Consider the following 26398-nt stretch of genomic DNA (forward strand, 5'->3'; position numbering starts at 1 on the left):
TTCTCTACCACTGTCAGTGTAGTACCACAGAGTTGATACGTTGCTCTGGGGTTGCTGTTTCCCATATGTAGTACTTTACATTTGTCAATGTTAAACTTCATTTGCCACCTCGAAGCCCATCTGCTCAACCTTTCCAAATCCTGTTGCAGCAGCATAGTGTCAGTAGTGTCCTTGACAACCCTGCCAACCTTCGTATCGTCTGCAAACTTGGACATTAAGCCTGATATACCATCATCAATATCATTTATAAATACAGAAAACAATAAAGGCCCCAATACTGAACCCTGAGGGACTCCACTAATAACATTAGTCCACGATGAGCAGTGTCCATTGATTACCACTCTCTGTCTTCTCCCCCTCAACCACCCCTTTATCCATAGCAGCAACTTGCCTCCAATGCCACACTGCTCCAATTTGTGCAGCAGTCTTCCATGTGCAACAGTATCAAAAGCCTTTCTAAGATCCAAGTATATAATATCAAAGTTATTCCCTGCATCCAGTTCTTTTGTGACTGCATCATAGTATCCAATCAAATTGGTCAGGCAAGACTTCCCCTTAACAAAACCATGCTGTGTCCTAGCTATAACTGAAGTCTTGTCTAGATGATCCTGCAGTGCTTCTTTCACCAGTGCCTCCATTAATTTTCCGGGAACAGAAGTTAAACTCACAGGTCTATAATTACTTGTGTCAGCCTTTGATCCCCCTTTGTGAATTGGGGTCACGTTTGCACATCTCCAGTCAATGGGTACCTCCCCTGAGTCCAAGGAAGCTCTCATAATTATGGCTAAGGGTTTGCTTACCTCCTTTGCTGCCTCCTTTAATATAACTGGATAGAACCCATCCACCCCAGGTGCCTTTCTTGTGTTTATCTTCAACAATTTCTCCTCCACTTTGCTCTCAGTTATTACAAGATTCTCTAGCTTACTGCTAGAGTTGAATACACCTCTGGCATTCCCCTCGCTGAATAACTCCTCATGTGTGAATGTCGATGCAAAATATTCATTTAGTTTGTTAGCTACCCGAGCAGGGTCATCAACAGTTGACCCATCGATCTCAAGTGGACCAATCTGATTCATCCCCTTCCTTCTAGAGTTTACATAAGTAAAGAACTCTTTGCTGTTTTTCTTCGCATCCCTTGCCAAGGATCTCTCGTAATCTGCCTTCGCCTGCCTAACCTCCTTTGTAACTTGGTTACAGATCAACTTGTATCTATCATAGGCGTCCGTGTCACGTGTTAATTTGTATGTATCCCATGCATTTTTCTTCTCTGCCATATGCCTCATTAGTTCATCTGACAACCATTTAGGCCTAAACCTTGAACAATATTTCTTAGTTGGTATGTAAAGCCTAGTAGCTTCCACGATAAGTTCTTTGAATGCTTCCCATTTTGAATTTGCTGTTGGCAATATCATCAGTTGATCCCACTGTATAGAATTTAAATACTGTCTCAGTCCATTGTAGTCTCCTTTACGAAGGCAATACCCCTTCCCTTTACCCCTAATGGTAGTTACCTCTTTGAGTAACTCCCACTTCAGCACACTGTGATCACTGCCACCAAGTGGTTCATTTATCTGCAGATTCTTAATGCATGAAGAATCGCTACTGATAATCAAATCAAGAGTATTACTCCCTCTAGTTGCCTCCCAAACATACTGATGTAGAAAACAATCATCCAATAAATCCACAAAAGCCTTGCTACTGTGTGAGTGACCAGCCCCCAAATTCCAGTCAATATCTGGGAAATTAAAATCCCCCATTATAAGACTCTCTGATTTACTGGCCCACTCTATTTCTTCGAACAGTTTCTTATTATACTCATCAGAGTCATTAGGCCTATAGCACACTCCTACTCTCAATTTTGATCTCCCAATGCTTATGTCACACCAAACTGACTCGACACTGCACTGTCCAGCGATGTCGACTGGCTTCACTTCCTTGGATTTTATGTGTTTTTTAACTAATAGCATAACCCCTCCTCCCTTCCTATCCCGTCTATCCTTTCTGTAGACATTGTACTCCCCAAATTCCAGTTCTGCATTTCTTATATCTGTGTGACACCACGTCTCTGAAATCCCCACAATATCTGCCTTTGATGTTTTGAGCAATACCTCAAATTCATCAAATTTATTTACTAAACTCCTAGCATTGGTGTACACACAAGTATACATGCACCTGTTCTTTTTCTTAGCTACCCTAACACAACCCATGTGTTTACTTGTACCCCAATGATTCCCAGCAGTCTCTGAAATATCCTGCATCTTATTTTCCAGGCTGCGGCTCATTCCAATAGAAGCAGTGCAAGAATCACTTTCACCTCTGCCAGTGGCTACTGTTAATCTATTAGTCCTTGTATCCCCCCAATCTAGCAGTTTTCCGACCCACCTAACATTGCCTCGATAGCATCAGCAAACATTCTTGCACCCTTTCTATTTAAGTGTATCCCATCCCTGTAGAAGCAGTCTCTCCTGTTAACAAGTACAGACCAGGCTGAAAAAAATTCTACCCCTTGAGCCCTGCACAATCTTTCCAGGGCCGAATTGATTGACAGGGCTCTCATCATATACTCCCTCCTATCGTGTCTGGGCAGAATTGCAGACACTTTCAATGTCAACCCTAATTCACGGCTTTTTTTCATCAGTGACCTGTACTTGTCAAGTAATTCCGCCGGTCTCCTACTCTTAATGTCATTAGTGCCAACGTGTACAACTATATCACCTTTTGTGCCCTTAAAAGATGATATCCGCTCTACAACGTCATCAACTTTTGCCCCTGGCAGACATACCCTGGTCCTATTCCACCTATCCTTTTTACAAAGCATGTTTCCCGTTTCCCTGACAATAGAGTCACCAACAACTACTAGTTCCTTTGGGACCAGCGCATTCTGCCTTGGGGGTTGCCGCTGTGTTCCGCGATCCTCACCTCATACATCACCTCACAAGTGCCTAATCACCATATGCTGCAATTTGCAGAATGGGAGCCTTTCTTGGTAAGAACCCCCCCCTTTGTTCTCTTCACTAATCTCATTGTCGTATCTCATTGCCATTCTCTGTACCCATTTCAACAGCTCTGCATCCTTCCTAAAATGAGGCCTCCAGACCTGTATGCAGTACTCAAGATGTGGCCATTGCCTTATACAATGGGATAATCACTTCCTTATCCCTACTAGCAAAATTCCTCTATATCATTGATGAAAACCCCATGAGTCGTCCTGGTAACCTGTCTGCATTCTCAGAGAACTTCATATTCTATTACACAGTTACCTCCAGGTCTTTTTCATTTTACACTACACTGAGTGTAGTACCACACAGTTGGTATGTTACTCTGTGGTTACTGCTACCTATATGTAATACTTTGCATTTGTCAATGTTAAACTTCAGTTGCCATTTCTCAGCCCATCTGCCTAACTTTTCTAGATCATGTTGCAGTAACATATTATTACAGTCATCATTAACCACCCTGCCAACCTTTGTATCACTTGCAAACTTAGACATTAAGTTTTTAAGACACATAAGTAAGGGGCTTCACTAATAACGTTAGTCCACGAAGAGCAGTGTCCATTGATGACCACTCTCTGTCTTCTTCCTCTCAACCATCCCTTTATCCATAGCAGCAACTTGCCCTTAATGCCACACTGCTCCAGTTTGTACAGCAGTATTTTATGTGCAACAGTATCAAAAGCTTTCCTGAAATCCAAGTATATGATATCAAAATTATTTTTTGCATCCAGTTCCTTTGTCAGTGCATCATAATATCCACTCAAATTGGTTAGACAAGATTTCCCCTTAACAAGCCCATGCTGTGGCTGAAGTATAACTCACTTCTGTCTAGCTGGTTCTGCATTACTTCTTTAACAAGTAACTCCATTATTTTCATGGAACAGAAGTTAAGCTAACAGGTCTGTAATTACCCATATCACCCTTTGATCCACCTTTATGAACTGGGTATATATTTGCATATCTCCAGTCCATGGGAACCTCCCCTGAATCCAAGGATGCTCTCATAATTATGGCTAAAAGTTTACTTACCTCCTTTGCTGCCTCCCTTAATATAACTGGATAAATCCCATCCACCCCTGATGCCTTTCTTATGTTTACCCTTAACAATTTCTCTTCCACTTTCCTTTCAGTTATTACAAAACCATTTAGCTTCTTGTTAGAGTTTGATTAACTACTGGCCTCCACTTTGCTACAGAATTCCTCATGTAGATGCAAAATACTTATTCAGTTTGTCAGCAACCTTTTGAGCAGATTCGTGAACAGTTGAACTATCAATATCCAGTGGACCAAGATGATTTATCCCTTCCTTCTAGTGTTTACATAAGTAAAGAAGACTTTGCTGTTTTTCTTTGCATCCTTTTACAGAGATTTCTCATAATCTGCCTTAGCTTGCCTTACCTCCTTTGCGATGTGATTGAACAGACTAGTTTATATCTACCATAGGCTTCTGTATCAGCTGATAACTTATATGCATCCCATGTATTTTTCTTCTCTGCCAAGAATCCCATTAGTTCCTCTGACATCCATTTAGGTCTAAGCTCTGAACAGTATTCTTAGTTGGTATGAAAAGTCTAATAGTTTCTATGATTACTTCTATGCATGCTTCCTATTTACAACTTGCTGTTTGTAACATCATCAGTTGTCCCCACCCATAGAATTTAAAATTTGTCTGAGACCACTATAGTCACCCTTATGAAAGCAAGGGTGACTATAGTGGTCTCAGAAAAATTTTAAATTCTATGGGTGGGGACAACTGATGATGTTACCAACAGCAAATTGTAAATGGGAAGCATGCAGGGAAGTAATCATAGAAGAAAAAATTTGTCTGAGACCACTATAGTCACCCTTATGAAAGCAAAACCACTTCTCTTTATCCTTGACAATAGTTATCTCTTAGTAAATCCCAGATCAGTATGCTGTGATCACTGTGTTCCTTGTATGTGCAGATTCTTAATGCATGAATAACCACTGCTGATAATTAGGTCGAGTATTACTCTCTCTTGTTGCCCCTCTATCATGCTGCATAGAAAACAGCCATTGAATAAATCCACAGAAGTCTTGCTAGTGTGTGAGTAACCAACCCACAAATTCCATTCAATATTTTTTTCATTCTGTATTCAGATTGTTTAGAGACATCCATAGATCTTTGGATGTTAGTGGACTACAATTAAAATATGATCCTTTTGGAGTTCACAAGTTCTGGGATTTCCCTGAAGAAGTGGTGCTTGTGGGTTCCCTATCTTTAATTTCATTTTTTATGAAAGTGGTACCCTTCCTTTAGTAGGTATGAAGGTGCATCTCTTTGGGTAGAGAGTTGTATGTTTGTATTGCTGAGGGTGAGTATTGCTTTACTTTGTTATTTTTATGATTTTATTTTTATTTTGACTGTTAGGGTATCATTGTATTCAGGTAACAGAATTACATCTTTCCTGGTGTAACTCTAATTGTAGTTAGTTTCATACTATATTTAATGGTCTTTTTTTTATAATAATCTTGGAAACAGCACATTGCTCTTTATTGTAAGAAAGAATAGTTATACAGTGAATAAAAGAAAATTTATACTTAGCCAAGGGGCGATTAACTGTTGGAACAGATTTCCACCTAAGTAAATTTAAGGAGGTATTAGATAGATAGATACCTGAATAAAACCAGGTATCTTTTTTTTTTAATCAATGCCTGATCTTTGCACTGATTTTCTAATGCTAATTCTAATTCATTAATGATTGGCAGGGTGACTAGAATCACTTTGTGCAATTGGAGGAGGAGAGTGGAGAAGCCGACTTTGAAGGGAATAAATCTGATTGTGTTTTGATTTTAAACTTTGGTAAAAATCAGCCCTGAAAATTTTAATTACATCTATGTATATTGCTATTAATAGTTGTATCTTAAATTTATAAAAATATGTTCATTTAAATATAAACATTAATACATATAATTTTTACTTCAGATGTACAGATATAGATTTACAAGCAGGAAGATGCCATTTTATAGGTTTCCCTCTAGCAGGTAAGATGTTTAAAGAAGTGCATCACTCACATCACTCACTCTCTAGTTCTTTTAAACAGGGCAAGTCATAAGTATGATGTTACCACTGTTATGGGAGCTTTATTTAAGATTGTTGCTCTGAGTTGGAAAAAACATGGCTGACAGACTTACATTAGAGAAACGTTGGAAAGTGACTGCATAGATGGAAGGGTACTTGTCTTTCCAAAAAAAAAAAAAAAAAAAAGAATTACAGTTTATAGTGTTTATATTTTTTACCATTACAGTGGTGATGTACTTATGAATCACCCTATGTATTGTACTGTATGTGGTCAATTATGCCGTGTCTTTCCCATCATTTCACTCCATTTTATGTTGGCGGAAGATAGCTTGTCTAAAACTCAAATTTTCAGTTTATCCAGCACTTAATTTATTTTGTAACAAACAGTTCAGAAAGTCAGAATTTTTTTTGCCTTTTTGTGGATTTTTTAAAATTATTTCCAGTTCATTGTTTTTTAAATTAATTTCCCTGCATTTGGAACTAATTCCACCCCTTTAAAATTTAAACAATCTTGACAAGTTTTCATTTCAGTGTCTTAAGTTTTTTGAGTTTCAGATTCTATAATTCTTTTTGTGGAAGCATTACAGGATTGAGAAAGGAATTCTTTTCTAGGAATTTGCATATTCCTATGGGGTAAGGACCTCCAGATTATAGGAACATTTGCCTTAGCCTTCAGCTGTTAAAGTTTAAGTGTACTTTCAATTTGTTTGGCTTATACACAGTACTACTTATATATCCATAACTCATTTATTTAAAGTTCCTAGCCAGCACCTTTTAATTACAGTGGAAGAAGTAAAATTAGTTTGTAAATTTATTGCATGACTGCTAAGTCCTGTTCATTCATGCCTGAATACAGTAATTAAAATAAAAGAGAATTTTCATCGCTTATTAGTCAAACCCACATTAGCTGAAGAAAGGATGTATTTTGTAATTTTTTATATCTTCACAAGCAAAAATTTTTAACATTTCATTAAAGCAAACTGCATATGCTTTTCCACTGAGAAGACAGAAGAAACTTGTAGACTTCAGTTTCTGTAGATTTAAATTTTTGAGAAGCCCATGTGAATGAAGGTTGTTCTAGAAAACAGAAGTAGAAGGGATAAATGAGGTAGTGGAAAAGTTAGTTCTGTGAGTTTGGAGTTGGATGTTGAATGGATGCTGACTGGTTGTGACATGTGCTTTGAAGAGTTTAGAAGGGGTTGGGAAATTACAGATACCATTTCAGAAGAACAGTGTCTGTGGAAACATCTATAAAAATCTCCTCTTTTTAGTGGAGTATAGAAGTTCATGAAAAAACTTTTGAAGACAAATTTGAGATTTGTACAGAATGAGTAGTTGTTTAGAAAAAAAAAGTAATGCCAAGAGTAAAATAAAAAACCCAGTTTGTTTATACAGAAGGAGCAATATTTGAGATGTTCTTATGTGCCAAGACAAATTAGAAATCAAGATAATCCCTAATATGTGATCTTGTATAGAAAGCTATCATCAAAAATGAATTGGAAGAACAGTAGACTTTTTTTTTTTTTTTTTTTTTGTGAGAAAGGAGACAGAAGTGGATTTTAAAAGAATTGAAGTTCACTAAATTTTCTTTACTGCACTGTAGAATTACCTGGATATCAGCTTTTAAGGAATTAATGGTGGATATTTGAGAAGTTAAGGCTGTTTGTGTAGGGCAAGGTTTCTCAAACTGGAAGGCAGAATGCTACATTCTTATCTTCAACAGCCTTAGAAAAATTTTTTGGAAAACCATGGTTTAGATGAGGAATGAGATTTTGTGGCGCAATAAAGGATTTCATCCCTACAAGAATACAGGACATTGTAAGTGGTTCCTGTGGTTCCAGTAATCCATGTTAATTACTCTGTGATGAGTAATTAACACTGCATAACTTTGAAAAAACCAGTCAGCATGAGTTCTGCATTGTTTGACTGGTCACTTAGTTACCAGGAGGCACGATCACCAGGGACCTCCCAGCATCCTTCCCTTACTTAGTCCAACTCCCGGCACATGGAGTTGGACCAAGTATAGTAAATAGGAAAACTTACTGGAACACTAGTGCTCTGGCCACAACAAGAGCAAAGGTGGTCCATGAATGGAGTATAGTATAAAATAGAAAAGAGCAGGGAAGACAGGAGAAGGGACGGATGGAGGAGGAAGACATCACCCCATCCAAGTGAGGAGTATAAACCTAAAGGAGGTGGAACTCTATAGAAAGGTGGGATGGGGTAATCCTCAGAAGGCCAAAGGGATGGATAAAAATAAGAAAGTGAGAGTTGGAATTGGATTGGCCATGAGGGCATTCAATTTGCAGACAACAAACTCATGTTGGGATGAATATATCCCAGTTTCGAGTGATCCCACATCAAGGAGGGGCTCCTTAGTATCAGCAGTGTCCCCCACTACTATAAATTCCAGGAGTCAGCAAGTAGGTCACAATGTAGTTGTGGGTACCTAGACAAGGCATGATGAAACCTTGAGATAACCTCCCTTCGACAATTGACAGTGTGGAAAATCTCAACAGCAGAGGGAAGGAGATGAAGAGATGGAACGTATTCTACAGTGAACAATTGTCAATGATGTCCACCTTGGAGGGTCCCAGGTCAGCAACATCTAGACGCATCTGAAAGAATCCCATTACTGAGGCCATTGCGAATAATTCTCACCTGGAAAAGGTCCAGGTTTGTAATGGAAGGAATGATGCAAGAGCAGCATGTCCGGTGAAAGATCACATGAAGAAGAACCATCATCTGCAGAATCCCACCTTGAGAAAGCCAGCTGAGTGGTAGACTGGAGCAAAAGCTAAGCCCCAACCAGATGAGGGTGAGAGAGCAAATCTGACAGTGAAGAAGATCACTGTCAGCAAATCCCACCTGACTGGAGTATATCGCAGTGAGGTCAGCAGTAGAGTGTTATGTTTGTTTATTTGTTATTTGGTTTTTAGGAGCATTAGCAACTAAGGCCATATTGCTCCGGGGATATGTGGTGGTCATTCCCTAACCTTTCCGCATCCTCCGTATTTGGTGGGCACCGGCTCAAACCCTAGTCTAATCAAGAAGCGTGTGCTACGCACCGCTGCTCCTGCCCACCTGGCTTTGGAGGCGCTGCAATAGAGTGTACCAGCCTTAAGGTTGGCAGGATCCCATGACTGGCACAGAGCCCTACAAGAATAATTTCACTGACACGATCTGAGCAAACATTAGAATAAGAAGATTTAAAACAGTAATTCAATCAAAGGAAAAGAATAATATAAATCAGCAGATCATCCCATTTCACATTCCTGTAATGCCAAATGATATAAGATTGAGAATGGCCATGAGAGAGAGACTCCATTACAGAAGCGAGCATCACCAAGTTGTGATCAAAGGCACTTAAAGAACCAGTATCATTGACTATATACTTTAGCATTACCATTATTAGAGACATATGATGCAAGCTTATATAGCATCAGCAAAAAAAAAAAAAAAAAAAAAACCTTCCCATTTCACATATCCATTTACTCCAAATGCTTGTCTAGTTCTGCCTTGAACTTATTTAAGTTGTCAACCTTCACTGTGACAGATGGAAGTTTGTTCCTATTATCGACCATCCTTTGGCGAAAGGAAAATTTCCCACATCTGTTCTACAATTATCTTTCCTCAATTTGAATTTATGTTCCCTCAGGTGCAGAATCTGACCAAGAGTAAGAATCACATCAGCATTGAGCTTGCTCAGACTATTCAAGGCCTTATACACCTCAATCAGATCACCTTGAACATGCCTAGTCTCCAGATGTTGCAATTAGCAGAACTTTAGCCTTTCTTGGTAACAGCAACCCTCCTTAGTTCCATTCACCAAACTTGTTGCCCTTCTCTGTACTCATTCCAGCAGCTCTACATCCTTCTTAAAATGAGGCCTCCAGACCTGTGTGCAGTACTCAAAGTGTAGCCTGACCATTGCCTTATACAAGGGGACAATCACTGCCTTATCCCTCTAGCAAAATTCCTGTATATCATTGACAAGACACCATGAGCTACTTCTCCAGCCTGTCTACACTGATCATAAAACTTCTTATCTGACTGCACAATTACCTCCAGGTCCTTTTCATTCTCCACTACCCTAAGTGCAGTAGCACTCAGTTGGTATGTTACTCTGGGATTACTGCTACCCATATGCAGTACTTTACATTTGTCAATGTTAAACTTCAGTTGCCATCTCTCAGCCCATCTGTTCAACTTTTCTATATCCTGTTGCAGTGTACTGTCGTTAACAATCCTGCCAACCTTCATATCATCTGCAAACTTGGACATTAACCCTGATATACCTTCATCAACATCATCGATAAATACAGAAAACAAGAAGGGGCCCAACACCAAAACTAATAACATTAGTCCATGAAGAGCAGTGTCCATTGATTACCACTTCTGCCTTCTCCCACTCAACTATCCCCTTATCTATAGCAGCAACTTGCCCTTAATGCCATACTGCTCCAATTTGTATAGTAGTCGTCTATGTGCAACAGTATCAAAAGCTTTCCTAAAATCCAAGTATATGATATCAAAATTATTATTTGCATCCAGTTCCTGTGTGACCACATCATAGTATCCAATCAAACTTTCCAGACAAGACTTACCCTTAACAAACCTATTCTGTGTCTGAACTATAACTGCAGTTTTGTCTAGATGATCCTGCAGTACTTCTTTAACGAGTGACTCCATTATTTTCCCTGGAACAGAAGTTAAATTAACAGGTCTGTAATTACTCGTTTTACCCTTTGTTCCACCCCCTTTGTGAATTTGGTATGTTTTTGCACATGGTTACTTCCCCTGAGTCGAAGAAAGCTTTCATAATTATGGCTAAGAGTTCACTTACTTCCTTTACTGCCTCCTTTAATATAACTGGATAGATCCCATCCACCCCGGAAGCCTATCTTATGTTCAACTTCAACAATTTTTCCTCCACTTTGCTCTCAGTTATTACAAAATCATTTAGCTCCATGCTAGAGTTTGATAAGGTTCTGTCCTCCATTTCCCTACAGACTTCCTCATGTGTGAATTTAGATGCAAAATATTCATTCAGTTTGTCAGCTACCTCAGCAGGATCATCAACAATCGAATCATTGATATCAAGTAGACTAATCTGATTCATCCCTTTCATTCTAGAGTTTACATATGTAAAGAAGTCTTTGCTGTTTTTCTTTGCATCCTTCCCCAAAGATTTTTCATAATCTGCCTTTGCTTGCTTAAACTCCTTTTTAACTTGATTACAGACAAGCTTTTATATATATACCATAGTGTTCCGTGTCACCTGATAATTTATATGTATCCCATGCATTTTTCTTCTTTGCCACAAGTCTCATCTGCCATCCATTTAGGCCTAAATCTTGAACAGTATGTCTTACTTGCTACAAAAAGCCTAGTAGCTTCCAACATTACTTCCTTCAATTCTTCCCATTTAGAATTTTCTGTTGGTAACATCATCAGTTGGTCCCATCATATAAAATTTTAAAACTGTCTGAGACCACTGTAGACACCTTTATGAAAGCAAATATAGTCAGTCCTCATGTAACACTTGTTTACACTACACAAATTCAATCATACACGATTTATAAATATGGGAACGATATTGTGTATAACACAAACCAAATTTGCTTATGCACAATTCGCCTGTGTTTACAAGAAATGGCAGTCGAATGCGAAATCACCCCAACTGAACGCAACATGATAGGAATGAAGAGAAGATTCTAGAAATTGTTTTTATTGTTTTATGGTAGTAACCCCCAGAAATGTGCTTTAGTAAAATGTGAGCTAGTGAGGTGTCAATAGTGTGTCTCTGCCTTTACGGTGTTATTTACTCAGTTGCTACACGCATGAAGCCTGCCTCCTCGTTTTGTAATTGTGCTTTATTCCCTAAAAATGAGCAAAATACTTAAAAGGTGTGAAAAGGAAGTGTCCTGGTGAAGATACTACAGATTCAGAGAGAAAAATAAAAGCAATATTGATAGACAGAGGCGGACTGGGTCAAAAATTCTTGCAGCCTCATACTAGCGTTTATGGCCAAAATCACACAGGCCTCTGGCCCACTAGGGTTTTCCCGGTAAGGCTTATGTCCAGTCCGCCTCTGTCGATAGAGAAAAAATATGAAATTGTGAAACACTTTGAGCGAAATGAAAGACCATGTGATATTGCATATGCTACAGGCCTAAATGAGGCAACACCGAGAATTAGAAAGAATGCAGAGAAAATAAAAACAACTTTCATAGCAGGAACAACTCAAAGTGTAATAAAATCCATCAGATCAAGACACAAAGAATTGGAAGAGACGAAACCGTTGTCATCTGTTTGGATAGAAAATCAAACAAAGAACAAGTTTCCTGACGATAGAAGCAAAAGCATATTATGTAATAGTTGTAATAAAATACATAAGTATTTTATTACAATTATTTATTGTGTTTGGTAATGTTTTGGTTAAAAATGCGTATTCAATCTTGGGTGGTCAGCACTTAACCCTATTTTTCCCATAGGGTCTGGTATTTATATTGCACAATTTTGCATTGCATGAGGGTTTCTAGGAACACAACTATCGAGTTATATGAGGACTGACTGTACCCTTCTCTTTACCTCTGCTGGTCATTACATCTTTAAGTAAATCCCACATCAGCACACTGTGATCACTGTCACATAGTGATTCCTTTATCTGCAGATTCTTAATGCATGAAGAATCACTATTCATAACCAGATCAAAAGACACATGGTTAAGAAACTAGTTAAGAAACACATAAAATCCAAGGAAGCGAAGCCAGTCGACATCGCTGGACAGTGCAGTGTTGAGTCAGTTTGGTGTGACATAAGCATTGGGAGATCAAAATTGAGAGTAGGAGTGTGCTATAGGCCTAATGACTCTGATGAGTATAATAAGGAACTGTACAGGGAAATAGAGTGGGCCAGTACATCAGAGAGTCTTATAATGGGGGATTTTAATTTCCCAGATATTGACTGGAACTTGTGGGCTGGTCACTCACACACTAGCAACGCTTTTGTGGATTTATTGGATGATTGTTTTCTACATCAGCATGTTCAGGAGGCAACTAGAGGGAGTAATACTCTTGATTTGATTATCAGTAGTGATTCTTCATGCATTAAGAATCTGCAGATAAAGGACCCACTAGGTGGGTTGCAGTGATCACTATGTGCTGAAGTGGGATTTACTCAAAGAGGTAACTACCATTAGGGGTAAAGGGAAGGGTTATTGCTTTCGTAAAGGCGCCTACAATGGACTGAGGCAGTATTTAAATTCTATACAGTGGGACCAACTGATGATGTTACCAACAGTAAATTCAAAATGGGAAGCATTCAAAGAACTTATCTTGGAAGCTACTAGGCTTTACATACCAACTAAGAAATATTGTTCAAGGTTTAGGCCTAAACGGATGTCAGATGAACTAATGAGACATTAGCATTTAGCATTAGCATTAGCATTAGTAGAGGCATTTGATGCAAGAAAGCAAGCTTATGCAGCATCAGCCAAAAAAAAAAAAAAAAACCCACTTCCGCTTCACCCCTCTGTTCGTTCAAAATACCTGTCCAGCTGAGCCTTAAACTTATTTGGGCTATCAACCTCCACCACAAGGGATGGCAGTCTGTTCCACCAACCAACCACCCGCTGGCTAAAGGCAAATTTCCACACGTCTATCCTACATCTGTCTTTCCTCAATTTGAATTTATGTCCTCTCAGGTGATTTTTCTGAGCTAGAGGAAGAATCCCATCAGCATTGAGCATGCTTAAACCATTCAAGGCTTTATACACCTCTATCAGATCACCTCGCTGGTGCCTAGTCTCCAGACAATGTAATTTGCAAAATTTAAGCCTTTCTTCGTAAGAGCACCCCTTTGTTCCATTCACTAATCTTGTTGCACTTCTCTGTACTCGTTCCAGCAGCTCTACATCCTTCTTGAAATGAGGTCTCCAGACCAGTATACAGTACTCAAGGTGTGCCCTGACCATTGCCTTATACAATGGAATAATCACCTCCTTATCCCTGCTGGAAAAATTCCTGTATATCATTGACAATACTCCATGAGCTACTCTTGCAGCCCGTTTGCACTGCTCAGAGAACTTCATATCTGCCTGCACAATCACCCCCAAGTCCCTTTCATTCTCTACCACTGTCAGTAGTACCACAGAGTTGATAGGTTGCTCTGGGGTTGCTTTTTCCCATGTGTAGTACTTTACATTTGTCAATGTTAAACTTCATTTGCCACCTCTCAGCCCATCTGCTCAACCTTTCCAGATCCTGTTGCAGCAGCATAGTGTCAGTAGTGTCCTTGACAACCCTGCCAACCTTTGTATCATCTGCAAACTTGGACATTAAGCTTGATATACCATCATCAATATCATTTATAAATACAGAAAACAATAATGGACCCAACACTGAGCCCTGAGGGACTCCACTAATAACATTAGTCCACGATGAGCAGTGTCCATTGATTACCACTCTCTGTCTTCTCCCCCTCAACCACCCCTTTATCCATAGCAGCAATTTGCCTCCAATGTCACACTGCTCCAATTTGTGTAGCAGTCTTCCATGTGCAACAGTATCAAAAGCCTTTCTAAGATCCAAATATATAATATCAAAGTTATTCCCTGCATCCAGTTCTTTTGTGACTGCATCATAGTATCCAATCAAGTTGGTCAGGCAAGACTTCCCCTTAACAAAACCATGCTGTGTCTGAGCTATAACTGAAGTCTTGTCTAAATGATCCTGCAGTGCTTCTTTAACCAGTGCCTCCATTAATTTTCCTGGAACAGAAGTTAAGCTCACAGGTCTATAATTACTTGTGTCAGCCTTTGATCCTCCTTTGTGAATTGGGGTCACATTTGCACATTTCCAGTCTATGGGTACCTCCCCTGAGTCCAAGGAAGCTCTCATAATTATGGCTAAGGGTTTGCTTACTTCCTTTGCTGCCTCCTTTAATATAACTGGATAGATCCCATCCACCCCGGGTGCCTTTCTTGTGTTTATCTTCAACAGTTTCTCCTCCACTTTACTCCCAGTTATTTCAAGATTCTGTAGCTTACTGCTAGAGTTGAATACACCTCTGGCATTCCCCTTGCTGAATAACTCCTCATGTGTGAATGTCGATGCAAAATATTCATTTAGTTTGTTAGCTACCTGAGCAGGATCATCAACAGTTGACCCATCAATATCAAGTGGACCAATCTGATTCATCCCCTTCCTTCTAGAGTTTACATAAGTAAAGAACTCTTTGCTGTTTTTCTTTGCATCCCTTGCCAAGGATTTCTTGTAATCTGCCTTCGCCTGCCTAACCTCCTTTGTAACTTGGTTGCATATCAACTTGTATCTATCATAGGCTTCTGTGTCATGTGTTAATTTGTAAGTATCCCATGCATTTTTCTTCTCTGCCATATGCCTCATTAGTTCATCTGACATCCATTTTGGCCTAAACCTTAAACAATATTTCTTAGTTGGTATGTAAAGCCTAGTAGCTTCCAAGATAAGTTCTTTGAATGCTTCCCATTTTGAATTTGCTGTTGGTAACATCATCAGTTGGTCCCACTGTATAGAATTTAAATACTGTCTCAGTCCATCGTAGTCGCCTTTACGGAAGCAATAACCCTTCCCTTTACCCCTAATGGTAGTTACCTCTTTCAGTAAATCCCACTTCAGCACACTGTGATCACTGCCACCTAGTGGTTCATTTATCTGCAGATTCTTAATGCATGAAGAATCACTGCTGATAATCAAATCAAGAGTATTACTCCCTCTAGTTGCCTCCCGAACATGCTGATGTAGAAAACAATCATCCAATAAATCCACAAAAGCCCTGCTAGTGTGTGAGTAACCAGCCCCAAATTCCAGTCAATATCTGGGAAATTAAAATCTCCCATTATAAGACTCTCTGATTTACTGGCCCACTCTATTTCCCTGTACAGTTCCTTATTATACTCATCAGAGTCATTAGGCCTATAGCACACTCCTACTCTCAATTTTGATCTCCCAATGCTTATGTCACACCAAACTGACTCAACACTGCACTGTCCAGCGATGTCGACTGGCTTCACTTCCTTGGTTTTTATGTGTTTCTTAACTAATAGCATAACCCCTCCCCCCTTCCTATCCTGTCTATCCTTTCTGTAGACGTTGTACTCCCCAAATTGCATTTCTGCATCCCTTATATCTGTGTGACACCACGTCTCTGATATCCCAACAATATCTGCCTTTGATGTTTTGAGCAATACCTCAAATTCATCAAATTTATTTACTAAACTCCTAGCATTGGTGTACACGCAAGTATACCTGCACCTGTTTCTATTCTTAGCTACCCTAACACAACCCATGTGTTTACTTGTACCGCAATGGCTCCCAGCAGTCTCTGAAATACCATGCATCTTGTTTTCCAGGCTTCTGCTCATTCTAATAGAAGCAGTGCAAGAATCTCTTTCACCTCTGCCAGTGGCTACTGTCAATCTATTGGTCTTTGTCTCCCCCCAAGCTAGCAGTTTTCCGACCCACCTAACACTGCCTCGATAGCATCAGCAAATATTCTTGCACCCTTTCTATTTAAGTGTATCTCATCCCTGTAGAAGCAATCTCTCCTGTTAACAAGTACAGTCCAGGCTGAAAAAAATTCTACCCCTTGAGCCTTGCACAATCTTTCCAGGGCCGAATTGATCGACAAGGCTCTCATCATATACTCCCTCCTATCGTGTCTGGGCAGAATTGCAGACACTTTCAAATTCAACCCTAATTCTCGGCTTTTGTTCAACAGTGACCTGTACTTGTTAAGTAATTCTGCTGGTCTCCTACTCTTAATATTATTAGTGCCAACGTGTACAACTATATCACCTTTTGTGCCCTTAAAAGATGATATTCGCTCTACAACGTCATCAACCTTTGCCCCTGGCAGACATACCCTGGTCCTGTTCCACCTATCTTTTTTACAAAGCATGTCCCCCGTTTCCCTGACAATAGAGTCACCAACAACTACTAGTTCCTTCGGGACCAGCGCATTCTGCCTTGGGGGTTGTCTCTGTGTCACGCGATGCCCAAGTGCAAGCTCTGGCGTTGATGTGGGCAGCTGAGAGCTTGATGGGCCCCTCAATTTAGTTTCTTCGAGGGCATCCACCCTGTCCTTCAAGCTCTCATATAGGCCCACAAGAACCCCGAGTTGTTGCCTGATATCGATACACTCCTTGCATCGCGCACACACACAAAGACATCCCCCTTGGCAGTATGATGTCCCGTACCCGATTGCTCTGCAAACATCAAGCAAACAGTGCATTTTATAAGGTGTGAGTCACAGGACAACTGCCCCCCTCAGTTCTGCTCTGAGCCACAGCGCTTCCATTAGCTTGAGCCTTTTGCTTTGCTGCTCTGGTCTGAGTCATGATTCTATTAATTTATTAATTAATTATGTTATGTTATTAATTATGTTAAATATAATTAATTATATTACGTTTGTAATCTAAGTCGTTATATGTATTTATTTAAACGTACAATTTAACTCCTAACGAAGTTCAACTAACGCTATCTAGTACGGCATACAACTATCGTATCACAATGGCGGGAAAATTACGAACGGTACCGGAGTTGAAACACGTGGAAACCTTTACCGATACTTTTATGCAATTACAAGGCCGAGTAAAGAATAATTACACCAAGTTAATCAGAAAATCACAAAATAATGTTATACTACTAAATTTAAATCAAAAGTTTTAGAAAAACAATAATTTCAAATCAATAAATAAGAAAAATCCACTTAGCGGCTTGGAACACGACCGTCTCTAGTAGCCTCGTCAGCAGCTGACAGTTTACATAAGTAAAGCATATGGCAGAGAAGAAAAATGCATGGGATACGTACAAATTAACACGTAACACAGAAGCCTATGATAGATACAAGTTGATCTTTAACCAAGTTACAAAGGAGGTTAGGCAGGCGAAGGCAGATTACGAGAAATCTTTGGCGAGGGATGCAAAGAAAAACAGCAAAGAGTTCTTTACTTATGTTGTTGTTGTTGTTGGTTTGTATTTTATTGGCGCATTAGCATCTCAGGCTATAATGCGCCAAGACCACTTTACTTATGTAAACTGTAGAAGGAAGGGGATGAATCAGATTGGTCCACTTGATATCAATGGATCAACTGTTGATGATCCTGCACAGGTAGCTAACAAACTAAATGAATATTTTGCATCGACATTCACACATGAGGAGTTATTCAGTGAGGGGAATGCCAGAGGTGTATTCAACTCTGGCAGTAAGCTAGAGAATCTTGTAATAACTGAGAGTAAAGTGGAGGAGAAATTGTTGAAGACAAACACAAGAAAGGCATCTGGGGTGGATGGGATCTATCCAGTTATATTAAAGGAGGCAGCAAAGGAAGTAAGCAAACCCTTAGCCATAATTATGACAGCTTCCTTGGACTCAGGGGTACCCACAGACTGGAGATGTGCAAATGTGACCCCAATTCACAAAGGAGGATCAAAGGCTGACACAAGTAATTATAGACCTGTGAGTTTAACTTCTGTTCCAGGAAAATTAATGGAGGCATTGGTTAAAGAAGCACTGCAGGATCATCTAGACAAGACTTCAGTTATAGCTCGGACACAGCATGGTTTTGTTAAGGGGAAGCTTTGCCTGACCAATTTGATTGGATACTATGAAGCAGTCACAAAAGAACTGGATGCAGGGAATAACTTTGATATTATATACTTGGATCTTAGAAAGGCTTTTGATACTGTTTCACATGGAAGACTGCTGCACAAATTGGAGCAGTGTGGCATTGGAGGCAAATTGCTGCTATGGATAAAGGGGTGGTTGAGGGGGAGAAGACAGAGAGTGGTAATCAATGGACACTGCTCATCGTGGACTAATGTTATTAGTGGAATCCCTCAGGGTTCAGTGTTGGGTCCGTTATTGTTTTCTGTATTTATAAATGATATTGATGATGGTATATCAAGCTTAATGTCCAATTTGCATACGATACGAAGGTTGGTAGGGTTGTCAAGGACGCTGCTGACACTATGCTGCTGCTGCAACAGGATCTGGAAAGGTTGAGCAGATGGGCTGAGAGGTGGCAAATGAAGTTTAACATTGACAAATGTAAAGTACTACATATGGGGAACAGTAACCCCAGATCAACATATCAACTCTGTGGTACTACACTGACAGTGGTAGAGAATGAAAGGGACCGGGGGTAATTGTGCAGGCAGATATGAAGTTCTCTGAGCAGTGCAGACGGGTTGCAAGAGTAGCTCATGGTGTATTGTCAATGATATATAGGAATTTTTCTAGCAGGGATAAGGAGGTGATTATTCCCTTGTATACGGCAATGGTCAGGCCACACTTAGAGTACTGTATACAGGTCTGGAGGCCTCATTTCAAGAAGGATGTAGAGCTGCTGGAACGAGTACAGAGAAGGGCAACAAGATTAGTGAATGGAACAAAGGGATGCTCTTACAAAGAAAGGCTTAAGTTTTGCAAATTACAGTGTCTAGAGACTAGGCACCAGTGAGGTGATCTGATAGAGGTGTATAAAGCCTTGAATGGTTTGAGCATGCTCAATGCTGATGGGATTCTTCCTCTTGCTCAGAATAATCACCTGAGAGGACATAAATTCAAATTGAGGAAAGACAGATGTAGGATAGACGTGCGGAAATTTGCCTTTAGCCAGCGGGCGGTTGGTTTGTGGAACAGACTTCCATCCCTTGTCGTGGAAGTTGATAGCCTAAATAAGTTTAAGGCTCAGCTGGACAGGTATTTCGAACAAACAGAGGGGTGAAGTGGAAGTTGTTTTTTTTTTTTTTTTTTTTTTTTTTGGCTGATGCTGCATAAGCTTGCTTTCTTGCATCAAATGCCTCTACTAATGCTAATGCTAATAAAAAGAGCATTACTCCCTCTAGTTGCCTCTTGAACATGCTGCTGTTTTATACAATAAATCCACAAAATCCCCTTGCTAGTGTGCAAGTGACCAAGCCACAAGTTGCAGTCAATATCTGGTCAGTTGAAATTCCCCATTATAAGACCATCTGATTTACTGGCCCAATCTTTTTCTCTGTACATTTGTTCATTACACACATCAGAGTCATTAGGCCTATAACACACTCCTACTCTCAATTTTGCTTTCCCCACTGCTTATGTCACACCAAACTGACTGAACATTGCACTTTCCATCTATGTCATCTGGATGCCCTTCCTTAGATTTTGTATTTCTTAATTAACAGCATAACCCCTCCTCCCTTCCTAACCTATCTATCTTTTCTGTACACAATGTACATCCCAATTTCCAATTCTGCAATGCTTATATCTGTGTGACATCATAAATCTGATATTCTAACAATATCTGCCTTTGATGTCTTGACCAGTTGCTCAAATTCATCATCAAATTTATTTACTAAACTCCTAACATTGGTGTACATGCAAGTATACATGCACCTGTTCTTACTCTTAGTTATCCTAACACAGCTCATGTATTTACTTTGTCCATGATGACTCCCAGCAGTCCTGGAAATCCCGAGCACCTTGCTTTCCAGGCTGCTACTCATTCCAATAGAAGCAGTGCAAGAATAACTTTCACTTGTGCCTGCGTCTGCTGTTGATCTATTAGTCTGTGAAACCTTCCAAGCTAGCATTTTTCCGACCCACCTAACACTGCTTCGATAGCATCAGCAAATATTCTTGCACCCTTTCTATTTAAGTGTATCCCATCCCTGTAGATGGGATACACTTAAATGCAGTCTCTCCTGTTAACAAACACAGACCAAGCTGAGAAAAATTCTATCCCATTAGCCTCCACAATCTCTCCAGGGCCGAATTGATTAACAAGGCTGTCATCATATACTCCTGCCTATCGTGTCTGGCTAGAATTATAGACACTTTCAAATTTAAGCCTAACTCACAGCTTTGTTTTCAACGTTGACCTGTGCTTGTTAAGTAAGTCCGCAGATTTCCTACTCTTAATGTCATTAGTGCCAATTTGTACAACAATATCACCCTTTGTGCCTTTAAAAGATGATATCTACTCTACAATGTCATCAACTTTTAATTTAAAGGTTGTGGTGATAAAAAATCGAGAGTGTTTGCTGTGTGGTTAGGGTTGGTCTGGTATTCTGTGTCAGGTCATTTATAATTGCTGAAACTTCAACATCTCGACAAGCTGGGTCTATGTAGCTAGAAAACTGAAGCCAGCTTTAGTTATGAATGTTAAAATAACCAAGGAATATTATTTCACTGTTAAGCAAATTACTCCGGAGAAATTCAAGAAAGGAAGTGAAAGAGTTTGTATGATTAATGGAGTAGGGAGAACCATAGAAGCAACAGACAAATTTGACAGAATGGGACAGAGAGATTTCCAAACATAGAATATCCCAAATTAGTAATCTACCCTATTCTGTCAAATTTATCTGTTGCCTCCATTGTTCTCCTATATCTACTAATCATTGATAACACTTTCAGTTCCTTTCTTTGAAACTCAACTTTCTCCAGTCCAATTTTCCTAACAGTGAGGTAATTTTCCTTGGTGATTTAAATGTTCACAGCTCCAGCTGTCTTAAGTTTTTTGTCATAGGGATCTAGCTGGTTAAGATACTGAATCTTTTGCAATTACTAATGACTTCACACAGATTGCTCATTTACCTACCAGAATACCAGACAATGCTAACCAGACACTCAACACTCTTGAGCACAAAAGCCCCATTGGAGAAAAGGCCAAGGTGTGATCTGAGGTGCACTTTCTCATGATCATTCTTTCAAAATGCACATTAAAAGATTGATCATGAGAAAGTGCATCCCAGATCACAACTTGGCCTCTTCTCTTTTCCAATGTAGCCTTTCTCTCATGGCCATTCTCAGCTTTGTGTTGTTTGGAATTACAAGAATACAAAATGGAGTGATCTGTGAGATTTCTGCGAGATGTCAACATCTGCTCAGACAGTATCAGTGAAATTATTCTTGTAGGGATGAAATCCTTTATTCTACACTCAAACTTAGACTCTCATCCTCTGTCTAAACCTTGGTTTCCCAATAAATGTGCTGAGGCTTTTCTGGATAAGAATGTTGTATAGCACAGTTGATTGACTCACATCCAAATCTCCAGTTCATTTTTTGCCTGCACCAAAACACTTATTAATCTTAATTGTAAACAAATGTAACACACTGTTCCCATAATTTGAAAAGGTTCCAATGTTTGGATGCATACCAATGGCTGTTTGTTTGCAATTTTATAAAAAAAATGATAGCATTTGGTGTGTGAGACTTTGAAATGTTGGATTGGGTCTGTTAGATTTAAAACCATGGTGTTGGGTTTCTCAGACATTTTGAAAACTCAAAAGATAGAACTGCAATACACAATTTCACTCACTGTTGGGAGGTTGTAGACATAATTATGAAAATACTTTTTTCTTTTTTTCTTTTTTCATGTATGTTTTTGAAGACACTCGTCAAAAACCTGATTTCAGTTGGGTATCTTTTCCAATTTTTTTTTAACTTTTTTTTCATACTTTTTTTTTTAGTAGTTTTGAAGTGAAGGTACAGTTGTGGAAAATATTAATAAAATATATCAGCCCTTCTGTTGTAATCCTTTAAAAGGAAATGGCACTATGATCTCAGAAATAATTTACAATATGTAACTGAATAGATGGTTGTAAAAAAATCTTTCTTTTCAGCAAATATAAATAGTAAATGCAAGAAAAACTTTCTATGGTTATCATACCAAAACAGTTTGAAACCCGTGATGGTGATCAGGGTGGTACAGATGTGGATTTAGCCAAATTTAGTCTACTTTTAGCAGTAGCAGTGATGAAGAATCTATTATTGAACAGGGTACATTAGAACATTTAAATGTGACCTTACAGTCAGTTAGGAAAGCCCCTATTGAGGGAATGAAGAGATATAATTATGGCTTCTTACTTTGGAACTTATTTTTTACTTCTGAATTTTATGCAAGATTTTTAGCAAAACAAAGTACAGTTATCAGCAAATATCTTTTCACTAATTGTTACAGATTTTCCTTATGCAAATAAATGCTACTTTGGAGTATTTTCCTAATTAATTCCTTTTGTGTTAAATTTTCTAGATCCTGCCTTACAAAGTGCCTATATTGCTTTAAGTATCATCCTATTGGTGTTAGCACTCCTGTTGACAGTTGCGCTAGTTTTGTGGAGGCGGTAAGTTTAGTACAGTTTACCATTGATAACTAGTTGAATTTATTAATAGCCCAAAATAGTTCTCTTTATAGATTATGCATTTTACAAATTAACTCTTATTTCTGTAACTGTAATGTGATTAATGGATGACTTTGGCAACAGGAAAGAAATTATATTAGCAGCACTTACAACATAAGATTAGGTTGTCATTCCTACAACCCAATCTTGATATAAAATGCACAAATTCTCACCCATGTGCTGCCAATCAAACTGTGTGAACATGCATCTCATCAGTTAGGACAGTTGACAAGTAAAAGCGACAGGTACATATTTATTGCTCTGATCATTTTAAAATTGCTATCTTATAAGTGACTTAAATTCATTTAATTCAAGTAACTTAACTGTTAAACAAACCAGGTTAGTTTGTTTTTTTATAATAAAACACCCTTTAGACCTGTAACTGAACCAGGATAATTGAACCTGTCTTATCAAGGTTTACAATAACATCAGTTTGCAGCCAACATAATAATATATAAATTTTTGTAAGATTGTACTGTATAAGTAGCCACAATGAGACAAAAATGAAAGAATGCAGCATGTTATTAATTAGTCAGTCACTTTACAGAATGGTTCTCATAAATTATTAATGCTTTCAGGATTTCATAAGTGTCCGTATCTTAAACTGTGTATTACTTTCCTGATGTATATGCCAGATATTTTAAGTTACACAATATTTTAAGATAATATCTTTTTAAAAAGATATTTTAAGTTACAAAAAGTGTTATTTCAATTACACAATCTATGCTAGAAATATTTCTAGCACAGCAACTTACAATCTTTTTCTTTCAAAGAGTGCTTTGTTTGTGGACAGCATTGATCCAGTACTAATTATGGGGGAACTAACAGGTGCCATTCAAAAATAACAATCACACATTGCCCTTTAACTTGGATCTGGGCTCTTGCTTTTGTAAAGGCAACTACGATGTTTGCTTTTGTAAAGTTATTGGTTATTGCTTTTGTAAAGGCTACTACGATGGACTGAGATAGTATTTAAATTCTATACAGTGGGACCAACTGATGATGTTGCCAACAGCAAATTCAAAATGGGAAGCATTCAAAGAACTTATCTTGGACGCTACTAAGCTTTACATACCAACTAAGAAATATTGTTCAAGGTTTAGGCCTAAATGGATGTCAGATGAACTAATGAGACATATGGCAGAAAAGAAAAATGCATGGGATACATACAAATTAACACATGACACAGAAGCCTATGATAGATACAAGTTGATCTGTAACCAAGTTACAAAGGAGGCTAGGCAGGGCGAAGGCAGATTATGAGAAATCTTTGGCAAGGGATGCAAAGAAAAACAGCAAAGAGTTCTTTACTTATGTAAACTCTAGAAGGAAGGGGATGAATCAGATTGGTCCACTTGATATCGATGGATCAACTGTTGATGATCCTGCTCAGGTAGCTAACAAACTGAATGAATATTTTGCATCGACATTCACACATGAGGAGTTATTCAGCGAGGGGAATGCCAGAGGTGTATTCAACTCTGGCAGTAAGCTAGAGAATCTTGTAATAACTGAAAGCAAAGTGGAGGAGAAATTGTTGAAGATAAATACAAGAAAAGCACCTGGGATGGATGGGATCCATCCAGTTATATTAAAGGAGGCAGCAAAGGAAGTAAGCAAACCCTTAGCAAACTTGATATCGATGGATCAACTGTTGATGATCCTGCTCAGGTAGCTAACAAACTGAATGAATATTTTGCATTGACATTCACACATGAGGAGTTATTCAGCGAGGGGAATGCCAGAGGTGTATTCAACTCTGGCAGTAAGCTAGAGAATCTTGTAATAACTGAGAGCAAAGTGGAGGAGAAATTGTTGAAGATAAATACAAGAAAGGCACCTGGGATGGATGGGATCCATCCAGTTATATTAAAGGAGGCAGCAAAGGAAGTAAGCAAACCCTTAGCCATAATTATGAGAGCTTCCTTGGACTCAGGGGAAGTACCCATGGACTGGAGATTTGCAAATGTGACCCCAATTCACAAAGGAGGATCAAAGGGCGACACAAGTAATTATAGACCTGTTAGTTTAACTTCTGTTCCCGGAAAGTTAATGGAGGCACTGGTTAAAGAAGCACTGCAGGATCATCTAGACAAGACTTCAGTTATAGCTCAGACACAGCATGGTTTTGTTAAGGGGAAGTCTTGCCTGACCAATTTGATTGGATACTATGAGGCAGTCACAAAAGAACTGGATGCAGGGAATAACTTTGATATTATATACTTGGATCTTAGAAAGGCTTTTGATACTGTTACACATGGAAGACTGCTGCACAAATTGGAGCAGTGTGGCATTGGAGGCAAATTGTTACTATGGATAAAGGGGTGGTTGAGGGGGAGAAGACAGAGAGTGGTAATCAATGGACACTGCTCATCGTGGACTAATGTTATTAGTGGAGTCCCTCAGGGTTCAGTATTGGGTCCATTATTGTTTTCTGTATTTATAAATGATATTGATGATGGTATATCAAGCTTAATGTCCAAGTTTGCAGACGATACAAAGGTTGGCAGGGTTGTCAAGGACACTACTGACACTATGCTACTGCAACAGGATCTGGAAAGGTTGAGCAGATGGGCTGAGAGGTGGCAAATGAAGTTTAACACTGACAAATGTAAAGTACTACATATGGGAAACAGCAACCCCAGAGCAACATATCAACTCTATGGTACTACACTGACAGTGGTAGAGAATGAAAGGGACCTGGGGGTGGTTGTGCAGGCAGATATGAAGTTTTCTCAGCAGTGCAGACAGGCTGCAAGAGTAGCTCATGGTGTATTGTCGATGATATATGGGAATTTTTCTAGCAGGGATAAGGAGGTGATTATTCCCTTGTATAAGGCAATGGTCAGGCCACACGTAGAGTACTGTATACAGGTCTGGAGGCCTCATTTCAAGAAGGATGTAGAGATGCTGGAACGAGTACAGAGAAGGGCAACAAGATTAGTGAATGGAACAAAGGGGTGCTCTTACGAAGAAAGGCTTAAGTTTTGCAAATTACAGTGTCTGGAGACTAGGCACCACCAGCGAGGTGATCTGATAGAGGTGTTTGTTGTTTGTTATTTGGTTTTTAGGAGCATTAGCAACTAAGGCCATATTGCTCCGGGATATGCGGTGGTCATACCCTGACCTTTCCGCATCCTCCATAT

The 26398-nt window shown here is 39.1% G+C and overlaps 1 protein-coding gene across 1 annotated transcript in view; it reads left to right on the plus strand.

Annotated features, from left to right (window-relative positions):
- The window catches only part of Lrp4 (LDL receptor related protein 4), a 904868-nt gene that overhangs the window by 844598 nt on the left and 33872 nt on the right, over positions 1-26398 (plus strand). The window contains exons 32-33 of the mRNA XM_090386734.1: positions 5944-6002; positions 23105-23195. Coding sequence (XP_090242860.1) covers positions 5944-6002; positions 23105-23195 — 150 coding nt within the window. The remainder of the gene's footprint in view (positions 1-5943; positions 6003-23104; positions 23196-26398) is intronic.

The sequence above is a fragment of the Mastigoproctus giganteus genome, chromosome 12, assembly GCF_048544385.1.
Source record: "Mastigoproctus giganteus isolate SK-2022 chromosome 12, ASM4854438v1, whole genome shotgun sequence".
NCBI lineage: Eukaryota > Metazoa > Arthropoda > Arachnida > Uropygi > Thelyphonidae > Mastigoproctus > Mastigoproctus giganteus.